The 23,327-nt window shown below is 44.3% G+C and overlaps 2 protein-coding genes across 2 annotated transcripts in view; one reads left to right on the top strand and one right to left on the bottom strand.

Moving 5' to 3' along the window:
* The first annotated feature begins 2,064 nt into the window (after window positions 1-2,064).
* Window positions 2,065-6,971, top strand: tgif1 (TGFB-induced factor homeobox 1). The gene is made up of 3 exons (XM_041065443.1): window positions 2,065-2,407; window positions 4,268-4,497; window positions 5,314-6,971. Exons 1-3 carry the CDS (start codon window positions 2,392-2,394, stop codon window positions 5,974-5,976), a joined length of 909 nt encoding a protein of 302 aa, XP_040921377.1. The 5' UTR covers window positions 2,065-2,391; the 3' UTR covers window positions 5,977-6,971.
* A 1,319-nt stretch (window positions 6,972-8,290) lies between these two features.
* dlgap1b (discs, large (Drosophila) homolog-associated protein 1b) overlaps window positions 8,291-23,327 on the bottom strand; it is a 42,190-nt gene continuing 27,153 nt past the window's right edge. The window contains exons 5-10 of the mRNA XM_041065442.1: window positions 18,240-18,625; window positions 18,075-18,154; window positions 14,009-14,424; window positions 12,720-12,811; window positions 11,829-11,981; window positions 8,291-11,259 (exon numbers count right to left, since the gene is read on the bottom strand). Coding sequence (XP_040921376.1) covers window positions 11,044-11,259; window positions 11,829-11,981; window positions 12,720-12,811; window positions 14,009-14,424; window positions 18,075-18,154; window positions 18,240-18,625 — 1,343 coding nt within the window. The 3' untranslated portion in view covers window positions 8,291-11,043. The remainder of the gene's footprint in view (window positions 11,260-11,828; window positions 11,982-12,719; window positions 12,812-14,008; window positions 14,425-18,074; window positions 18,155-18,239; window positions 18,626-23,327) is intronic.

Here is a 23,327-nt window from a genome sequence, read left to right as displayed (position 1 = left end):
TAAAGAAGACAAATAATCTATTTTCTTTCTCTGACAAACGTTTTCACTCCTTATTTTTCCTGAACAGATGAACATGACTAAAGTTATTTCCACCAAAATGTCAATGGTAGAAATAATAATAATAATAATAATAATAATAATAATAATAATAATAATAATAATAATAATAAAGACAATGGTAGAAATACTAGGTAGCTATGAAAAGAACAATATCTGAATAAACAAAATGTATATAATTCCTTAAAAATGGAACCAAATACAAGTTCACAACACTGGGAAAAGGTTTAATTGAACTTGTTGAGTTTTGGTTATTATTTTGAATTTAGTAAAAAAAAAAAAAAGAATCACAGCTTACTAACATTAAAAATACTAAAAAATGATTTAATCACATTTTCATTCTCCCATATTATTATTATTATTATTATTATGTAACACGCAGTTTATAACAATGGAACCTGCTGATATTAACTGGAAGCGGCAGGCTGCTGCTGCTTAACTTGCTCACTTCTCTATTTTTAACACATTGTGTGACTGTTCCAGCTTGTCCGGTGTGAAACAGTCACACGACCTGTGTTTGCTAAGAATGTGAGCGCCTAATATAGACTTTACTTCAGAGGAGTCAGTTTACAACTGAAAAAAAAAGTAAGGTTATAAGAAATAATTTTATAAAAAAAAAATTACATTATTAATTTTGAATTTCTGTGGCCTGTACTGTAATATTATAACATGTGGCCTTTGAGTGATGTTTGTAAATAATACTCCTTTGACAGTTTATCATAGAATTATGTGGATGAGAAATTTAATATTATGGACAAACAATATTTCTCTTGAGAGAAGATCTAACTAAAACTCAACAACAGACAGAAGGTTAAAAGAGCAGTGAGTCTTGGGTTTCTCTGTTTCTCTTTTCAATCCGTGTCACATTGCTCTCTAATCACCACCAGAGGGAAACAGACGGCCTCATGTTTGACATGCTGTGTTGCGTTCAAGTGCAGTACCATTTGTACACACACGGAGGCGACATTTAACTACAGAGAGGGAAATGAACGCCTGTCTGGAACAAATGCATTAAAAAAAAAAACGTTGCTACAGCAGCTGTCGCAAGGTTGTGCACGGCATACAAATGAAGGCATTGATCGTTTCCTTCGTCCTACTGTTGTCTTCAGGAACCTAAACTGGTGCACTAACCTCCGGCTGGTAGACAAGGCTGGCTCAACATTCCCCTGTTGCACCGACCCATATACCGAATCTGACACATTTCCTCGTTCCCGCGAGAAATTAGGAAATTAATTGTCCTTTAGATAATAGTGAAAAGGAAACGACACATGCAGCCTACCACAACAAAAACACGACTCAGTCTCTACGGGGCTACAACAGAACGAGCTACTAAAATGGGAGGGAAAATGTGCACTAGTATAAACACAGCATTTGCGGGCAGTACCATAATATGGGTCCCACATACTATAGTGATACGATATGAATTTTAAGGTTACTCTTGAATAAAAAGCACAAACATAGAGCTGGAATATTAAAGGGAAAAAAAACAGTTATATACCACAGATTAATTCAGACGTTACACAAAAGTGAAACTAAAAGAGATATAAAACCACAAAGTGCGATAAAGGTGAGAAAACTTATTTCTGACACACCACAAGTCCCAGTCGGTGAAAAAAGTACAGCCTGTAGCAATAATGTTGACATTTTTCACTGTGGTTATTATTTGTGGAGGCTGTTGCCACGAGGTCCGCAGTGCTCTCCACCACCCGCCTGTTGTTGTTGTTGTTGTTGTCATTCTGACTGCCCGCCTAAATCAACGCCTTTCTGCGGATCATAATTTAATAAACAAAGTGTTGATGTTTGGTTTTGCTGGGGGGGTGTATGTGTGTGTGTGGGGGGGGGGGGTCTGCAGCAGATGAAGCTTAGCGAGACTGTATATCCATGTCAGTGGAACAAGCCATGCTGATGTCAGAGATTTTTCCTCTGCCCTCCACGGTGGGAGGATCTCTGTGCGTTGAGTCACGCAGCTGTCAAAGATAGCTGTCACCCAGTTTCAGGATCAAACACACACACAGTCAATGAGAAAAGGGCTCTGAGTCGAAGGGACGCTGAGATCTCAGGTAAAACCCCCCCACCCCAGCCCAGAGCCGACCCCCCCCACCCAACCAACCTCCAAGTTAAGTCTCCAAACAAGGACGACCAGGAGAGAGGACCAAAAAAAAAAAAAAATCCGAAAACGAAGAGAAGGAACGAAACGTTTTGATGAATAAGGATTTTTCGAATATTCGGATACAACGCTGGGGATATCGGGAGAGGAGGAAAAACACTGCACTAACACAGAAGACAATTTTCTTTTGCGCTTGACGAGGGAAAAGTGGACATTTTCGGACGGAGATGAAGGCGAAAAAAGGTAGGTTGGATGCTTTTGAGAAAAATGATGTCGAAATTAGTTTAGGTAACCAGAGACAACGTATAGGACGGTTAACAGAGCGATTTCCCTCATATGCAAACCATGCAGCCTATTGTTTCCTTTCCAGACATGACAGGGGGCTTTTTTTCTGCCATGTGCTGGCGCGATGTCAAAAGTCGATATCGCTCGGTTTGCCCGTCATTTTGTGATTTTCTAGATACGTTTTATTCAACTTTTGACAGCAAAACAACACGACCGTGTCGCCATGTGTGTTGTTTTTCCTTGTCGCGGTGTAAATTAAAGCTAAACTTTAAAGCTCGCCTAAAACGTCCAAATTGAATTGAGGGACGCTTTGTTTTAGTTTGTACATCAGCTTATTTAAGTGAAAAAAAAGCTACATTTGAGTCGAGGTCTTAGAAAAGTGGCGAAACAAGTTAAAGTTGAGGGACTATTGTGAGTTGGAGAGTTTGAAATGTTACATTTTTTTAAGGCGCAAGCTTTTAAAATTGATATTTTGTGCCTCCTTGGCCGTCTACCACGAATAGAAACACCGTAAGCACCTTTAAACAGTGTCTAAATCCAAATGTAGGCTAATGTTCATCCTGACCTCATTGTGGGAAGTTGCTGTTGCCTTGTTACCTTCGTGGACCTCGTGGTGCAGCGCGCACACATACACACACACACACACAATAGAAACCCCCTTACAAGTTGTTTAAACTTACAAAACCAGTGTCTTCGTGGAATTAAAACACTTTTTCTGGCCGCCCTGTTGAACAGTGATATTTCGGAAGGGCTGGAGTTTGTGGCGAAGTCGCTGTTTGCTTGTAGAAACTTTTGAATTGCATACAAAGGACCACGCAGCCCTGGATTCTTTTGTTTAGTCTGGAGACGCTGATTTGCAACAGGTCTCCCCTCCCCCTTCTCCTCTCTCCAGCCTACGTAATTACCTCATCCTGTTGGCCGCTCAGACTTGGGAACTTTCTTATTCCTCTCCCACTAGTTTGCCCCAGAGCAAACTGCACAGGGTTGTGGATTAAATATCACCAGATTTTTAGTTTCTGCGTTTCCTTAATGGCGCCTGGCTGCCTGCGCAGTAGGCTGCTGGTTTTCGTGTGTTTTTAAAAAGCGACCTAAACATGCTGTAAAAAAAAAAACAACAAAAAAAAACTGTTTCTTTATCCCCCAGGGGAAGATCAAATGTCTGGTGTCAGTTAAACCCTACTGTCTGTGACATTTGATAACAGACTAATGGGAGATAAAATCCTGATCAAAGTAGGTTTTACAGTTTATAAGCAACACTCGTATTTAGAGATATTCAAAGGCCCAAATCCTGTTTGATCACAGTTGACTTTGCTTAGACCTGTCTAAAACACAAAATCATAACAGGATAGCATGTCTGTCATTTCTGCAAATACTCTGCTTCTCCTCTTCAAAACAAAACCTCCCTTTGTACAGCGATTGTTCTTGTGGTCAGCCTGGCGTGCTTTACTTATCCAAGCGAGCAAGGTGTGCTCTCAGTCTGTGCAGTAGACCTGGCTTGTATTTGTCGAGGCAGGTTTTATAAACGACACAGCATCAGACCAGTCTTTGTGACGTCGCCCCCTCCATCCCTCCCTCGCTCCCTCCTCCTCCTTGTCCTCCTCCTCCCTCCCTCCCTCCCTCCCTCCGTATATGAATCACATGGCTGAACTTGACAGCTTGCTTCTGACACATCAGCTGCCTCCCAGGCAGCTTGCGTTTGGTAAACGGTTGCGGCAGAGTGGCTGGGAGACTGACAACAGGGTGGCTGACATAAGACGATACATATTCTTCTTTGCCCTGTTCTCATACACACTCTCTCACTCGCGCCTTCCTGCGCAGGTTTGATGATGCTGTCTGGGAGTGAGACGGATGATGAAGACAGCGTGGACACCCCTCTGGATCTGTCATCCAGCACGGGGAGCAACGGGAAGAGGAAACGGCGGGGCAATCTGCCCAAGGAGTCAGTTCAGATCCTCAGGGACTGGTTGTACGAGCACCGTTACAACGCCTACCCCTCTGAACAGGAGAAAGCCCTCCTGTCCAAGCAGACTCAGCTCTCCACACTGCAGGTACGGGCACAGATATGACAGAAAATATAAGATTACCTAAGCTTTCACTGCCAGTAAACCCCTAGAGTGTAAACAGACCACTGTAAAAGTCAAGAGGAAGCAAGTGTCAGCTTGACTGAATCATTTCCTGTCTAGATGGCAAACAAAACATGACACACCAGCAGTGAATTGAAGGTCATCCAAACCAGCTTGATGTTGCAACATTAAAGTCTATGAGACAACGTGAGTAAACTCACTCCCTGTGTGCTGTGGGCTTGGCTGAGGCACTTGGACAGGAATTTCCCTCCCTCCAGCCCCTTTCCATCCCAGCTGTCTGGGAACAATGCAGAGTCATTTACATAGTTAGAGCTACAAGCCTCCCAGAGCCAGTTACGACTAGCCTGGAGGACTGAGGGGGAAAAAAAGAAGAAAGATGACCATGATTACTGCTATGACAAAAGAGATTAGTTTTTATTGAAAACTATTTTTAATATAGGATTAAGCAGTCAAAACTAGACTTTTTGGATGAAAGTTCATGTTTACCTTCTTTTTGTCCTTAGTGGAAGTCTTAGACGTCTGTTTTTTTTTTTCATTTCTGCAGTGCTGAAATGATAAACAGGAAACGTTAATGGAATGAAATATATAGGCTCTGGTGTGAAATCTCAGTGTGTGGCGGTTGGTGTTTACCCTTTCATTGTGATTTCTCGATCGAAAACACAGGTGCAGACTGCACCTGGGGATAAGCGTACCAGCAGCTTTTCCTTCAAATTGCAAAGCAGAACATAAGTGAGCCATGTGATGTGACTTTCTCACTGCATGGATTTTTGTCTTATCCAGGTGTGCAACTGGTTCATAAACGCACGGCGGCGACTGCTCCCAGAGATGCTGAGGAAAGATGGCAAAGATCCCAACCAGTTTACCATATCCAGGAAAGGTAGTAAGGCTGGCGACAGCTTCTCTGACAGCTCCCAGTCCCCGAAACACAACAGCCCTGCAGCCGGTACAGAGGAGAGCTACGACAAACGTGTTCTCCACCCCTCCAGCTTCGAACCCGCCATGCCCAGTGTCCTGAGGAAGGCCGTGTCCCCATCCATACCCTCTCCAACTTCCACGTCCCCCTCCCCGGGGCTCATGCCCACCCGCCCTTCTGTCATCTGTCACACCACTGTCACCGCAGCGATGCAGGCCAGCCCGACAGCCTCCCACCCTTCAGTGCCAGGAATGAACTGCGACAGGGCAGCTGAGCTGTTGCAGTCTGCACAGGCGCTGCTCAGGTGCCAGGAAGAAGGGCCGGGCGGCCAGCCCCACCCCACCACTACCACCATCCTCAGCAGCACCGGCATGGAGGGCAACCTGAGCCCCCGCAGCGGGCTGTTCAACACCCCTCCCCCCACCCCTCCAGACCTCACACAAGACTTCAGCGGCTTCCAGCTTCTGGTGGACGTGGCCCTGAAACGGGCTGCAGAGATGGAGCTGCAAGCCAAACAGCTGGTCTCCTAAAGGGAGAAAGCGACAGAAGAAGAAGAGGAGATGATGGAGACTGACTTTGTGTCTCGACTATGGAACTCCTCTGAGTTCAGTGACTTGTCTGCACGCAACAGAGAACAAATCCACATGAAAGCCTGATCATTTCTATTTTTGGTATACCAATCAAATTGATGAGGATGTTTTTTTTATTAAAAAAAAAAAAAACTGTATTGAGGTGCCTTGGCTGTAAGTTGTTTATTCATTTCATATACATGCGTATGTATCTACATGTGTATCTTATTTGCACACAGGGACCAAAAATGTTATCAGAGAAATGCTGCCTGTCTTATGTCTTTCCATTATACTGTATATCGTTTTAGAGAACGGAGCAAGAGCTAGAATCAGCCCTCCTTCACAGACCAATCAGACAGGTTGGTCGCATCCACATACGTTTACTGTTTCACATTTCAGAGATCAGTTCATGATTGGTCTGCCTCGTTTGTTTGCACACTAAAGGCAGAGGAAGGTCATCTCAGTGTCTTAAACATACTTTGCTCTTGGCATCTATGACAAACTTATTCACTACTGTAGTAAATGTTATGTGTTTTCATGAGTATGAGTATAGTTTTGATTTTCTAATTTACTTTTACTTTTAGCTATTTTAAAAGAAAAAAACCTCTATGCTTTTTTTTTTTTTTACTCTTTTTCCCACCAAGGGATATTTCAGATGACCAATGTAGCAGGTTCTTAGTCTGAGCCTTCATCCCATCACTCAGCGAAAACGACGGCCAGTGGACTGGAAAATTAAACACTACAGATGTCTTTTCTGCATTTGCTGTTTTACAACCTGACAAAGACAGCGTTTTTTGAAATCACCAAAAAAAAACAACAACATTTTCATGTATAATAGGACCATGTGTATAGTTAATGTGACATGATGCCCAATGATGTGATTTCTTTTCATACTGTGCAATGTTTGTGGCAAATAGGGGTCACATGGGATTCAAATAAAGTTTTGTTTTTCTACATCTCAGAATCGATCATTTGCATTATATCATTCTCCCTCCTGTGGATCACTCAGATCACTTAAAGCTAACGCACATTTATACATGTGAATGACTAATTTATCCATTAAGGATCAGAAGAGTGAATTAAGTCAGAATGTTTGGGAAATAAAAGGATAGAATACAGAAGGACAGACACAGGTTGGCGTTCATGTCTTTCCACAGACTACCGTTAGGCATTCAGAGACATTCCTGTATGTGAGAGGTTTACAACAGCTCCTGCCAATTAGCATAATCCTGCATAAATTAACACGGGCAAACAGCAGACGTCAACAGTTTCTTGCCAGCAGGGTTTTATGTGTGCCTGCGTCTCAATAGAGTCAATGTAATGCAGCTTACAAGTGAGTATGCTGCCTCGTTCAAGGCTAGGAGGACAGCTGTTCCCTTCTGGTCCTGCCACAATCCTAAAGCTTCTCTATTGGTCTCAATAGGATTTGTTGTCTGTATTTGCTGAGACAACCACCCTTTCATTTACTACATGTTCCTCTCCGAAGCATAAAACAAATCATTTTCTGTTTTGAAAGGAACAAAAATCAATTGTCTATATTTTTTTTTTTTTTGAAGTACAGTACAAATTTGAGACACGTGAAGGTTTTCATTTTGTGCCACTACTTTTTACTCCACTGCATTTATTTCACAGCTACAGTCATTAAAACACTGGTAATAATAATATTACTCACATGGGTACATTTTGTACCCCCCCCCCCCCCCCCCCCCCCCAAAGCCTTGCCCCTGCTGGCCATTAACAAATGTTCAGCAGGCATTTTCTAGTTGTCCACCTTTTGTAAAACGTTGCCTGTCACAAGTGACAGCTCTTGTGGTGGAGGGAGGGTCCGATCCAGGGGATGTAGTCACTAATAAGGGTTTAAACAGACCTCCAGGCACACACTGGGCAGTTGCGGCCCACCATGGTAGGCCATGTGAGGGGTAGACTGACACAGGGCCAGGCCTTAAACAAAGATGAAACCCATATCTACAACCCTGCAACCCCCTCTTTCAACCCCAACCCCCAACCCTGAACTCTGGCCACTGAGGTCAGCATGCCTCCCATCAGCATGACTGATGTGTGAATGACAAATCACCAGAAGCTGCATGTACAGGAGCGTTGAGGCTAAGCCAAGGCCAAAAGTGCTGTCTAATTATGGGGACCCGCCCCTGCGGAAGGGAAATGCCCTAAAAACACACCATGCTGGCCTTGTAATCTGTTTAATTATATTCCAATTGAAAACACATGTGCAGACGAGAAAGAAGCGAACAAAACAAAATTATGGCAATGATTTTTTTTTTTTTTTTTAATGCTGATAAGAGCTCATACACGTGCCATAACATCAACAGTGTAATAACATTAATTACAAAATGTATATCTGCTTAATATGTTATTTGACTGGATTTTTTTTTAGCTTACATTTACATAGGGAAACATTCATTTATGTACAAATGTTTATTTGAATGTTTTTCTCTTAATATAACTACATCACAAGCTTCAGAATTGCCAGGATTGCTGGAGTGTCTTTTGAGATTAGCAATTAACCACAATCCAACATTCTGGTTTCTAACTCCCTGCTATACCAGGAGTATTATATTGATATGTTAATATAATAAACATAAATAAGAAATCAGTCATTTGACAGACAGTTTAATTTCAAATACAAGTTCCAAAGTAAAAAAAAAAAAAAAAAGATTCTAAAATGAGCATCTACATAAAATGGTGTTAAGTATTGTTACTTTTATGCACCCTCTCAAAAATTTATATCGACCAACTAAAGGAAATACAAATCATACTGCACGGTTACTTCATCACTTGAGTGGCTTCACAAACAAACGTCTCTCACTGAAGTCTTCAGGAAGCGTTCAATAGGGACAAATAGCAGGAGTATAGCTTTACCTATAGTTATCCAATGGCACAAAACTTTTGTCAAATCAATACAGAGAATTGGACTAGCACACCAAAGTCCTGCTATTCTGTTATTAAAACGAACGTGATGGTAAACTGGCTCAGGATTGTCTCCACATTCAAGCAGCTGACAGAAATACCTTGTTACACTGAAGTAAGTAGGGCTGCGATGTTCAACAGGAACATCATTTAAGAGATGTCATGATCACTACTTCCTTTATTTAAGAACATGGCCTATCTTAGTGACTGGGGTTATATACAGTAAGAGACAAAGCCATGGGTCACACACAGTCACATGAAGTCAGTCACACTCTCTCCCTTCCTCAGTCTCACTCACACACACACACACATACACACACACACACACACACACACACACACACTCACACACATACACACTTCTTCCCCTGAGACTGCTGTTGTGCTCAACTATCATATTAGAAATTAAGGCTGATCACTGAAACAGAAAAGACAAAAAAAAAAAAAAAAAAAACGTTGCCTGTCATGCTAAAGAACCAACATACATAAAACATAAACACAGTATAAGGGCCTTGTTGTCAGTGCATAATAATAATAATCACAATGTCAATAAACAGTCATTGTTCTTCTAATCAATAAATTAAACATGAATACAAAATATTAGAAATTGGATTTTTTTTGTATGACCTTCAAATAATTGCTTCATTTGGAGGCAGAGATAGTGCACACACAGTGAGGAGGAAATAGTCCCTTTTCAGTCCTTTAGTCTCAATACTGTCAATAAACCTCTCTTGTCTAAAAATGACATAATAAAATATAGTACAACTACCAGTATTGTACCAAATATCAGTATTTTAGCTTAGTCTGTAACACAGAAGAGCTTGAATGCAACATGAGAAAGGATTAAACCTGTTAAAAAAAAAAAAGGACAAAAAATATCAGTTACCTTGTGTCAGCATGCATGTCATGTCATTATATGTCCTTTATACAAACATGTTTTGCTCAGTTTCAAATGAGACGAGATGGGTGGTTTGTTTACAGGTTTGTTGATACTGCTACCTTAATAATCAATTACACCCAGGACCCTTCAGCCCCAGAAATATAGGAAGCACTTTTGAAATGAACATGTGAATCAAAACACACCCACACAGTCTCCTCTCTCTCTCTCTCTCTCTCTCTCTCTCTCTCTCTCTCTCTCTCTCTCTCTCTCTCTCTCTCTCTCTCTCTCTCTCACTCATAGTCTTCCTCTCACTCACACACGCAGGTTAGGTTTGTGGCATTTTAAAACAGTGATTCGTTTTAGTGAAATGCACTCTTTGCAGAGCCCTCAAAAGTCGCTCCTGGCTCTAAAGCCACTTTGCCTCACCTGGAGGAGCAACATCTGACTCGACTCTTGACCTTTCCTACAGGTTTGGCCTCCTGCCACTCGAAAGAGCCATTTTCAGGCAGATGGCTAACTGTGAACTGCAAACTGACACTATAATTTCCTTGTCGGGTCTGTTTACCATTCTCTTCTAATGTTTAACTGCATTGCACAAAACAAAACTTGCGAGCTTATAGTAGTTTCAGAATCAGATCATGGGATTTTGGTGAAAATATAAAAAATAAAAGCAACTTAAAACCGGTTAATAGGTCTGGTCTGGTTTCTCCATTTGATCTGATGAATTTGATCTGAGCAGATCAGATCAAAGACATCACTCATAGGTTTCTCTGTGTGTATGCATGTATATGCAAACACACGCTCCACATGCACATGCATGCTCCCTTCCAGGTTTCCTGTAATTCTGAAACACATTAATGTGAAGCATTTCTGCTGTGCTACACCTGGCTTACTCTTGTAATATCAGGTCACTTAAAACAAAGGATTTATAAGAGACTTCTTTGGGAGTGAGGGGGCTGGTGGCGGTACGAAGGAAAAAGGGAGTGCTACATCAAAGCTGGGGAAAGGAAATGAGGAAGGGGGGCAGATAAATAAATAAATAAATACTGTAAATGTACATTTCTTGTTCAAACGACTTCCGTAGTGACTGACTCCACAGTGATCTTGGAAGTCCACAAAAAATATTATTATGTAATGTTAGCACCCTAGCCTTACCATTCAGTGCTATTGTGAGTATGGGACAGTGTGTTGGGCATGTGTGTAGGTACATAAGTTTGCGTGTCTCATAGTCTGGTCTGAGCCTCGGGGATATAGATCTCGATACTGTCTGCGCTCTCGGTGGCAGAGCTCTGCCGAACCGACGCGGCACGTTTGGCAGCTAGCAGGCGTTTGCGAGCCTCCAGACGCTGGCGCTCAGAGCTCTCCAGCGAGCGGTCCCTAGCCAGGGGAGGGTGGCCCTTCTGGGGCTTCTTTGGCACGGGAGGGGGCATCCTTCTCTCCTGGACAGGAATGACAAATAGTCTTAATGACAGACCACTGAGTCCTCATGGCAAGTTGCAGCTAAAGACAGCAAGGAGCAACACAACTGCAGCCAGCTCGCATTAGGGTTAGAAACAGCACTGTAGCTGTTGCCGGCGCAATGTCAGAGCATGCAATTTTGAATGAGGTTATGGTTCACAGTGGCAGCCATTTGTGGGGGGTAAGAGAGCACGGTGGTGGTCATTGCGTGAGGTAAAAGTGACCATTGGAGATGGACAGGCCCCAACGGTGCATGGCAGGTAGAGTAGCTTCTCAAAAGCAGCTCACTGTCGGCAACAAGACAGAACAAAACACACAAATACAAGTGGTGACGTCAGGCAGGCAACATGACAGTACACAACACATATCTGCATGCTACAACAAAGCTTCACTGTGAATCACTGAGGCTCACAATTGAAAGTATACAGTAATGACAGCAGATAACATGCGGGTTAGTAAGACATTCCAAAAAAAAAACTGAGGTTAGGCGAGTTTCATCATTTGAAATGGAGTTGAATGAGTGTGATATTTGCCATGTGTGTGTCTGCACCTGAATTTCTGGGGGGGTCAGAGGTTTCCAGTTGTTGGCTTTGAGTTGGTGGAGTTCATCAAACTTCAGGCTAATGTTCTCGATTGACAGCTGGAGCATGTCCCAGAAACCTGCCAGGTCCTGGGAGACAGGCCGTGGGTGTGCGTTTGGGTTCTGATACACAAAAATTGCACACATACACACATGAACACACGCATACAAAACATACTGTTTTTATACTTATCACATGTTTTCGGAAAGATGCTGTTGCTGTCTGATGATTCAGTTTTACAGCAGCTGCATGAATCACAGAATTGGCTTTCCAGTGAGTCAAATGCTTATTGAGACACAAGTTATAAATCAGGTACCACACTCAAAATATGTGGAAGTGCTAGGCTTGTCTCCAGAATACGGATTTCTTCATTACCCTTTGTTTTGAATCATGCATCCACAGTAGTTTAAACAAAAAAATAAAAATTCAGCTTGCCAATCTATCTGTGAAGTACTCATCTTTAATGCACTATGGCAGCTCTTCTTGTTATATAATGGATAAATTATGCAACACATGTACTTGTAATATTTTGACATGCAAATGGAAAAATAAAGGTAAATAAATATCAGCACAAAAGAGAGCAAATAAAAAAACTGTAGGCTGCTTCAACAAGAAAAAAAAAATCTAAAAAAATCCCTCTTTGTCAGGCTTTAGTTTTCACACTGCAAGATTTTTTTTTTTGTAAGTGAAAGACAGTAAGGGTGTGCAGATGCACACTCCACACTAGATGCATAGTAAATGAGCGCTGGTCTGTCCTGTCAGGATGATTTGTGCAGGATGATGTCAGTGCTGGGCGGGTGGGGGTGTGGGGTGGGGGTGGGGGTGCTGGTGGAGCATGCAGAGGATGAGGTGACACATACCAGATTCTCCTCACACAGCTCCCGGAACTGCTGGAACTTCTGGGACATCAGCAGCTGGGCACTCCCCACTGCACTGCGGATCTTCCCCAGGACTGCAGAAAGACACAGACACGCATGCATGCGCACGCACGCACACACACACACACACACACACACACACACACACACACACACACACACACACACAGACAGAATCCACAATGCAATTACTCACAGAACCGCATTCTGCAGGCATGTTGCCCCGCTAACAGAGATGGTGCATTAGTAATGCAACAGAAACAGATGTGCTAGAACCCTCTCTTATAACTGTTATACAGAAACTTGACAGACACACAATCTAAAATGACACATTTACAGCACATATCACTGTTTTAAGCTGTTGTCAAATCAAGCACATGGTCCTAAAATATATATTAAGAATATAACATTTTATTTTGAATAATGTGCCGCATAATCTGACTCCACTGGTCAGCCTTATTGATTCACATATCCCCGTGGAGAGGAACTGTCACTGCATACATTATTTGACATGAAGAGAATGGGATCAGAAACTGAGAGGGGGAGTAATAAATCTGCACTACAGACACAACGCCTTCAGGGTGTGTGTGTGTGTGTGTGTGTATGTGTGTCCGCATGGTAGTGTGGGACCTGGGAAAACATAACCTTGAGACAGCCTCCATGTTCTGCACGTTCTGTGAGAGAATCTCTTGCCTGGAACCATAACAACACACTAGCTGCATAAGCAATGACATTTTCTGTAAGACATGAAATCAGCTGCGCAGTAAGGACAGGTATAACTACAGTGTCTGCTGCCTGAGGCTTGTTTGCTCCATCTGGTATGTGCATGCAAGTGAAATATATTTAGTTGTGTGCATACAGACATGTTCTACTGTGTATGTGTGTGTGTGTGTGTGTGTTACGTCAAGATCAAATAGTTGCCTGGAAGGAACACTGAGAGAAACCCCTTCACTGTGTTTGTGTGAAAGATCATTATACAGTGTATCTAGAGGACACATGTGTGGCTGGGGCCAGCAGCGGCCTATTGATAAGTATGCACGGTATGTCTGTGGAGGCCAGAGGGCCTGAGACAGGAACAAGCAGCTATTGTGGTCCAATACCACGAATACCAGCACCCGCCAAATCGGAGGAGAGGAGAGGAGAGGAGAGGAGAGGAGAGGAGAGGAGAGGAGAGGAGAGGAGAGGAGGACAAAAAAATAGACCTAATACCAGTGTGTAACAGACTTTCTTTTCTTCATATCTTGGCATTTAAACCCTGTGATCCAACTCACTCTCATCAGGCAGCTCATTCTCCATCTCATCCTTCTCCATCTGTCTGCACCAGCCCTCCATACGCTCCGTCTCGGCCTGCAGCAACTTGAGGAACCAGCGGCCGTCACGGGGGCACACCAATCGGCCGACAGCCTCCAAAGCCTCCACCTCTGGCTCGGCCACGCTGTCCATCCAGGGGTCCGGAGGGGGCAGGATGGACGGGTCGAACCCCACCTCCCCGTAGTCATCCCCAGCACAGGCGTGGTAGTGGTTCCCCGAGCCTTGGATGCTGACGGTTGAGGTGGCAGCATCGCGGGAGTGCTGGCGGGGCATGGTGGCACAGTGACGCGGTGGCAGCTCTGGGGCATCCCTGGGGTCGTCGAGGTCAGCCTGCACAGCCGTGGTTACGCTGTTGGAGCGGGTCATCCTGCGGTAACTAGGAGAGGAAGAAATAATAAGGTTAGGCAGAGAACAAAAAGGTATTGTTCAAATTTTTTTCAGCTGTTATAGATCTGATTTTATGCAATGATTGATTACACATGCTCATACTGTACAGTAATACCACATTAGTGACTTCCTTTTAGCGGTAATTATGATAATACTGTTTACACAGTTCTTGGAGGTGCTCCCAGTATGAGAAACTGAAATGATCACAGTGATCTCATCACTGATAGTGATGAATAGCTTTTGTAGTGTGGAACATCTTTTGTGCATGTGTTTTGTCACCTGGCTCATTCAGAAGCAACTGAGTGTGCAATCACACCACAAACCTGGCTTTAAGGCTGAGGCGCATACAGAAAATTGTGCAGACACATAAACACACATGCACATCTGGGACCCTTCTCTACAGCTGGGGTGTGCCATGTCGCATTTGGTTCAGTGGCTTTGTGCCACTGCTGGGGCAGCCTTTGCCAAGTCCCTCCACACTATGTGCAACAGAAAACACACACACTCATGTGCAAAGATTAAATCAATACACACACACACACTCACTCATTTGGCTACGTTCTATAGAGCAGCTCACCACCCCAGTAATAATAGGATGCCAGAGGGATGCGGGTGTTGGTAGGGGAAACTGGCCAGCTCACTTTGCAGCGATTGGGCAAACCTGCAATCTAATCACTGCCAGATTACAACTCAAAGTGGTACAAGACTCAAAGCACATCATTTATTAACAGCTACAAAAATGTACCGTGGCACTGCTCACTGAGCTACTGATACACTTAACTGATACACTTTGCAGCAGACTTAGGAGCTTCTATGAACATGGGCTCCAGGAGCAGAACATATTCATGCAAACCTTTAAATTTTGGTATACCAAGCATGCCATTTGCTATTATTATTATTTCATGTTTTCAGGTTTTCATGTTTAATTCTCTGTTGTCAACAGGCTGCAAATTAGTACGAAGTAACAACCTTTCTGAGCCAGAAAAGGGACTAAATTGCTAGCCTATTAGCTGAACTCCTATTCAAACATGCCAACAGTCCTTTGAGCACATGAGCCTCAGTTTGACCTGCCTGCAGCACACACAAACGATCACAGCTCCATCACGTCTGCTTCAGCCCATCTCCGGGCACGCGCTCCTCCCCTGCGCTTCCCATTCATCTCTACCTCCCTTTTTCTCATTCATCTCTCCTGTTCCGTGAACACGAAAAAGAGAGAGCAGGAACAAGGGAGTGGCTTCGGGGAGATCAAACAGAGTGTGTATATACTTTATGTCTACGTACCAGCAGCCTGCGAGTGTGTGAGTGTGTGTGAAGAGCAGTTAAAGAGTAACTCCTCCGAGCAGGTGTTCAGTTCTAATGACCTCAGCCTGCTTTCTATCAGCCTGCTAACAACTTCCTGCAGGGGCAGGGACGGGCAAGGCCAAACACAGCCCAGACAGAAAGACAGACATATCAATAGGCAGGAGGCAAAGGAACAAGGAAGGGCATTTCAAGAGGAAAGCCAACGCGAGGGAGAAAAGAAACTATGAAATTTGAGGAAGGTATGAAGGAGGGGGCAAGTAAAAATGCAGAAAGTCCACGTTCTCATTACATTTATGTGGTGAACATGATGGAAAGTTATAAAGAGGTGGAGTCTTGTATTCCATACGCCACAGATTTCGTAAGGCGTCTTTACCTCCAGGTTTTTCGTTCAAGTCTTATTACTTTTCCTCTCATCTGCAGAAAGCACGGTTCAAATCACAAACATGAGGAAATACTGAGGCATCTATAAACAAAAACAGCCTGATGTCTTATTTGGATGTAGAAGGAAGCTCCAAACAAGCAGAAAGAGGTATGCTGAATGACAGAAAACAAAGTACTACACAGCCACTCGTGCTATTACGCGCCACAAATTGACATTTAAAAGTTGCACACGCGCCCGAGACTTCGTGTTTGTTTGTCTTATGCCAGTAATGACAAACCTTCAGTCAGCTGGGACAAAAACAACAAGACAGGGAGGTCTAGCTGTCCCTAAAGTTGATTTTTCAAGATGGCTGTGCATATGGTTTAGTCACTACAGGGCCATGAGCAATGCCCCGCTTCCCCTGTGACTGCAAAGCCATCTGGAGACCACCGACCCCAGACCCTAAACTTGCAAGGCCCTAAAAAAGAAAATCTGTCAACTGCTCCACCAAATTCAACTTCATAAAAAGATCATATTTTAAAGTTTTCATTTGTGCTTTTTCTACCTAGATACAGCTTTCCTAAGTGCACTCTTACATGAAAAAGACAAACTTTTAACAATTAAATTAACACATTTTAACTTGTGTAGGTCTGTACTGTTCTGCACACAAAGAAGTCTGTGTAAAGACAAGCATGTTGTTTGTTGCGTTCAACTCTTTTACAGCTCTCTTCCACTCCCTTTCAGTTAATCCTAGTTCAGACAGCAAGGTGAGGTTATGACCTGAGACTGCTGCATATAAACACACAGCAGCAACTCTCTCACACATACACACACCCACACACATACACACACACACAGACACAAATAAGGGAGTTTGAGCACTGAAGCGAGGCCGCAGGTTTGGCACTCTCACTGTCTGGAAATCTAATGTAGAGCCAGCATATCCAGACCTCCCAGGTACATGCACACATGCATGAACCAACACACTCACACACCAAGATGCATGCCAAAAATTCAAACATGCACCAACAAAAATACCGTCCCACCCACTCCAAACATTAACCAGAGAAATGTACATGCAGCAGTGCAGCATAACATCCAAGCCTCAGTAGACTAAAAGGTGTCTGGATGAGTTAATATTTGGCTTGGCAACTCCAGGAACTCAGAGCTTGGTCAGTCAGCTGAGACCTCCCCTTTCAGAAAGCCCCTCACATTCCCTGACACTGTGCGAGTGTGTGTTTTAAAGTGGTGGACTCAGCCTCCTCAGCCCTCTCTGTGACCTTTGATTAAAGGTGATGTCTCTTTGAATTCCTGAAGCATGCCCTGGCTACGTCGTGAAAACCAGCACCGTGGCTAAATTTGTCAACTTCCCTCACCAAACAGAAGGTCATTGTTTTGACAGGGTGAACGAAAACAGACAAAGAAGCCATAAATGCCTGCGTGTCCCAGCAGAGGCCTTGATAAGTCTGGCGCAATGTGAACTAATGAAACAGCATGAACACCAGGCTGCTTCTTCTCAAACCAGGGAGATGTTGCAGAATGAGAGGCTATAGCTGACAGCACAGCAGTCTCTCAGTACTCAGAACTGAACAAACCCAATAAAACTCCCTCCCCTTCTCTCTCTCCCACACATACACAAACACACACACACACAACCTCAAAGTATCCTGAATCACAATGACTGGAGCAACAGATGGCTGTCAACTCACCCCCTCCACCTTCTCAGTTCCCTGCACCACATCCTCTGGCCCAGCTGTCACTTGGGGCCCCTGGCTGGGGGGGCTCTGACGCCAACCTCCCCTGAACTGGGGACAGCTGCTGCGGGAAGCCAGTGCAGGGGGGCGAAAGCTTGTGCTGCACACTACAAACCTCTCTCTGTCTCCATAAGTCCTCTTCCTGTTCATGCTATCGCTGCCTCATCCCTCCCATCAGACTTATCCACTTCTGAAAACCTCCTACTCTTTCTCTCTACTCACCATCGCTCATCCTCCACCTGAATTCCTATCGACTGGAATTTAGACTGCTCCTCTGTGGGCCCTCCTTCCTCTGGGTCCACCTAAGAGGAGGAGAGAAACTGTCAAAAAGCATGCCAGGGTTTTGTTTTAGAACTTCCCCAGAAACCCATGGGCGCATCCACAAACCTGGATCCCTATGGAGAGGCACTTGCGGAGCGCTTCCCTCTGCGCCTTGTTGTCTGCGGAGACGTGCGCGACGGCGGAGGTGGTGGCGGTGGCAGTGATGGTGATGGTGCTGTTGGTGACGTGCTGGCTGGCGGGGCCGTGCACCTGAGCGTTAGCCGCCTCTATGGCTGCTGTCAGGGCCTTCATGCTGTCGATGCTCTCTGTGGAGTTGGACAGGCCCGGTTGGGAGCTGATTCCCGTCCGTGGGCCGGAGCCGCCGTCCATATAAGCATCCTGGGCAGACTCTGTGCTGCTTTGGGCTGTTATGGATATGAAAGGTTTGGATGGGGTGGTGCGTGGTGGGACTGGGGGAGGTGTCTTCTTGTAGGTGGTGATGCATGATGACACTGCAGGGAGGAAAGAGAGAAAGAGACATAACAAATGATTACACTACAAAATACAACGTAAACATCTGTTAAATAAAAAGATAAACTGAAACTTTAAAAGTGCATTTCACCAATTTTACACATTAAGTTCAGTTTACTCATTATGATTATATACACAACCTGTGAAAACAGCTGTATGACGTCTTTCTTAACTTTGGAGGGAGTGTAAAAGACGAATGAAAGACACAACTGAGTTGCTTTATGGGAAATGTAGTATCCAGTGTTTTTGTATACTAAACCAAATGACTCTGGTGACAGCGAACACCCTGACAGTATACACAGAGGTCTTAGGTCCCAGTGTTGAAGTCAAAATGGACAGTAGATTAGGGCCAACTTTAACAAATCAGAACCTCGTCTGGTAATAGGATTAGCATGTCAGCCACTTGACCCACTGATCTAGATTGCCCTCTATGCACTTACTGTACACACTGAGAACGATTTGACAGTGCAGAATATAGCCCTTGCAGTTGTTTCCATACGCAGTTGCATGGTTGGAAGTTAAATGATATTTACCATAAAGCACAGAACTTAAATGATATTGTAGACGGCAGTTAGAGGGCTCAGTACAGTCTAAAGGATTCATGTTAAATCCAAGCATGTAGATATGAAAAAAAAAAAAACACACACACACATAATACTGCTGCTCAGTAACACTCTGTCTGTGTTCTCTCCCTCTCAGGTTACAGCTACAGGTTCTGCACAGACAATGGAGCCTCTCATACAAACTCAGTCACAAGTCTGTAAGTCTGTATAGAGACATGCCAACAGACAAAAAACATAGCCAGACGAAAGAAAGACAACTTCAGCCATCTCTTAACTACATTATGCCTTGGAATCTCCTTCCTGGCCTGGTGTTATCATCAAAACTAGGTCGCCCTCTCTGTGCTGTGCAGCAAAAACTAGGACAGCGGGTTTCCTGGATCCCTTTAATCCCCACAAAAGACAAACATCCTACCGTGGCGAGATCGCTGCTCAGTGTGCAGCAGACAACTGTTGCCAGCCACACCCAGCATGAGCAGCCATGTCTAAAACTATTAGAGCGGGATGTTGTTTGCTTTGTGTCTTGCCATCTCACTGACAGCTACAGAGAGGCCCTAACATATTGGAGGTGAACAGAGGGCTGACTTCATCCTCTTGGTTTGTCAGAGTCATCCACCACCCTCCACTCATCCTCCCACCTCCCTCCTGCCTCGCTGGCAGTGATTGGATGATCCCAGACGAGATTTCAGTCAGGTTTTGACAAGCTGGAAAGTCCTCAGACAGGATGAATGCCACGTTGAGATGAGATCACGGTTGCTTATATGAGTGTCTTTGATGGTGGCATAACAAACCACAAGAAAGACAAAAGAAATGACTTACTGTATTTCCTTCTATAGCTAAATGTCATATGTGTTTCTTTTGAGAGATACTGCATATGGAGGAATTACTGCCAAAGCCATCTCCGGGGGATTTATCTGAGCATGCCATGATATGCACGACTGTCTCGCCTTTTCACAGATGTCTAGTGAATATGAGCGACATCCAGGGCTAATCTTCAGAAAGGTCAGCAAGTACAGACCCACAAGAGAACAAAAACCACACAGTGAACACACATTTGCACTCACACAGAGGGAGAGGGCGAGGTCCTGCCCCTATCAGCCGTGGAGGTTCAAAGGATAGAATGTCAGCCCCTTTCAGAGTTTCTATCCCCTGAAGTCACAGTGTGCGTGCGTGTGTGTGTGCTTGTTGAATGTATGTGTGTGGGTATGCGCTCCTCTTCATCCGCTCAATAAAGCGCCGTATGAAACTGGAGACGACGCGCCGTGTCCCACCTAGCTGTCACTGTGAGAGCCAGACACGCCAGAAAATGACAGGGGTTCTGAATGCAGAGACAGGTTAAGTAAATACACTCAGGAGTCGGAACATGCCCACACACACATGCATGCGCAAACGAGCCTGCAGAGGCACAAAAATAACACTGACACAACCCAGCTTAATGTCTCTCTCCACATCAATGGAGACCACAGACTTCCTACCACTGATATACTCTCCATCCATCAGGAGCCATTGTCAACAATGACCTGACCCGTGCCAGTGACTAAAATGCCAGCATGTGTAAAGACTTAAGGATTTAAGCTACTATATTAGAGAAACTCTATAATTTTAAAAAAGAAAATAAATGAATCTTTTAATTCTTGTCTGTCCGATAGTAGGGAAAGCATCTGAGCAAAACAACTGCCCTGATAAGACAGAGGCCAAGTTTCCAGTGTTCACAGAAATGATAAGAAATTAGTTTGATCCTCTTGCAGCCGTGAGAGCATTAGACAGCGACACTGCTCCAGACCTCCCACACACACACAGAGACAGTCAAGGACAGAGTTAAGAAGGAATGTGACGCAGGATTCCATCAGACCCTTAAGAAGGAATGTGGAAAACTGTCTTCACCAGCCACAGATAAACACAGAGGACCACACAAAAATGTTTCACTGTCACTTTATAATATCAGGTTAATGCGGCTTTGATCACAGAATAAAATGAAAGAGCCGCCATTCATATTTTCTGGCGTGCAACAAAGACTGGGAACAACTTCCTCGCTTAATGGGAGTGGGGTTGTGGAATTTCATCCCTCTTCCCTCACAGAGGTAGGTGTAGCCTGCTGCGAGCATTGTCATCCCACAGAAAAGAGAAGAGTTTGTGAATGACAAAACTCTAGTGGTTCTCTGCCAAATCCCTCTTTTGACAAATGCTTCAAAAGTCCCATGCCGACAAGTTGGTGTGAATAGCGGTTCTTCTTGGCAGAGCCCCCCCCGCCCCCCACCCCTGGGCTTGATAATATCAAAGAAAGCCCTCTTCCCTCCCCTGACACAAAGCAAAGTCTCCATTCATTTCTCCAGCTTTCAGAACAAAAACAGACTTGCTTTGCCACCTATTTTTTATTTTTTTGGCTCTGCTGATCACTGTGTCCCATTTATTTATCTGCATAGGTGTATGCTGTTTCCTTTATTTAATAGCTGTGTTCATGTTACTGAACAGATTGAAGGCAGGCAGCTGCCTTGTAATCTCCAATCTGTGTTTCTGTGTGATAGGCCACTTCAAAGAGCAGACGGTTTGGTTTAAGAGGCGAGCTAACAGGAACGGGCTCCCCCGCGCGGGGGCCAAGGGCAAATCCACCACCATCCAAACAAATACAAAGGCCAGGAAAGGGGGCGGTCGGTATGGGGGAACATTGACAGCTGAGCCCAGCTGCACTGTGTTTGGGATGAGGGTCTGCCAGAGGGGAGAGGGCAGAGAATAGTGAACAGAGAAGAAGAGCTGAACAAGAGTTACTGCCTGGCTCCGTCTGCTCGCTCTGTGTCCATTTGTCCGTCTGTCTCCCTCTCTCCCTGTCATACACACACACACACACACACATACACGCACAGAGAACCAGCTGGAGTCCTTTGTGATTGCATCACCATGGCGACACATAGCATCATGAAGTTCGCTGGGAGGCTTGGCGTTTTACCAGCAGCAAGCGGGGGGCAGCTTCTGTTGGCCATTTGTTTACCTTGACAGGGTACACTGCAGCTGCACTGACACTCACCTAAACAGCAGCCAACAAGGAAACACAGCAGGAATAATGGGACGCAGCAAGCATAGCTTCGAAATCAAATAAACATCAGACTATCTGCATAGAGAGAACAAGTGAATGTCACTGTGTTGCAAATGAATATCTAATGATGTTGGCTTTGTTTCGGGTGAACGCTGAACTCTACCAACCAGTTTGTCTTGGATCCCTGTCAAAAGGCTTGTCACCGTGTTTCTGGAACAGGGTCACGAGATGACAATAACCTTAAAGCTTCACACCGTGTGACGTTACACTGCTCGTGTGAACAACAAAGCAAGCAATACAAAACACATCCTAAATGACTCAACGTGGCCTCCAGCAGGCTAAAAAAAAAAAAAAAGAAAAAAGAAAAACAAAACCTCTGGAGTTTCAAACTGTTTCCATGTGCTAAAATATACCTAAGATAGCAGATTTGTTGCTCATCATTTATCACTGCTAATCAGCTAATGCTGCGGAGACAAAACAAGCCCTGTACACATCACATACAATAGTGCTTTAACAGTCCTCTGACAGCCCTCTGAGTCACCTGAAAGTCTCACAGAGACCCTCATGTCAGTCTTCGACTCTCAACCACCAGAGGTCAGAGGTCACCAGAGCGGGTTTCTGCTCTCCAGATGCCTGAACTCTCTCAGACACAATAGCTCACTGTGTGCGCCTGTGTGTATGTGCTAGCAAGAGTGGAAGGTGGCAGTCTGTGAGTGCCTTTTAAAGAAGTATATTTAGCATGTGTGAGTGCTTTTTGGTGAGGGAGTTCTCAGCGCAAATGGTACCAGAGTTGTAAACATCCTGCACTAACTGCTGCATTTAAATTGATTTCTTGTCTTCAGTTAAACATAAGCATGCGTATCAGTACGAAACATTTGTTAAATATGCCTCCGGTGTCCTCAGGCCAACAGTGCTATCAACAAAGCTGTGTGCTCAGTGTGCCCCTTTTGACAGAAACCCGTGTCAACAGTGGGTAACTGTTCTGGCAGGCCTGCGTATCCTGAATCACTAGATAAGAGTGTGTTTACAACTGTCAGCCACGGCTAAATCTGGCAGGCAGCTGCTCCCTGTTAGGCAATAGATTCACTTCAC

Source organism: Toxotes jaculatrix, chromosome 20 (genome assembly GCF_017976425.1).
Source record: "Toxotes jaculatrix isolate fToxJac2 chromosome 20, fToxJac2.pri, whole genome shotgun sequence".
Lineage (NCBI taxonomy): Eukaryota > Metazoa > Chordata > Actinopteri > Toxotidae > Toxotes > Toxotes jaculatrix.
The sequence above is the reverse complement of the archived record's forward strand: the minus strand, read 5'-3'. Positions and strand labels throughout refer to the sequence as shown.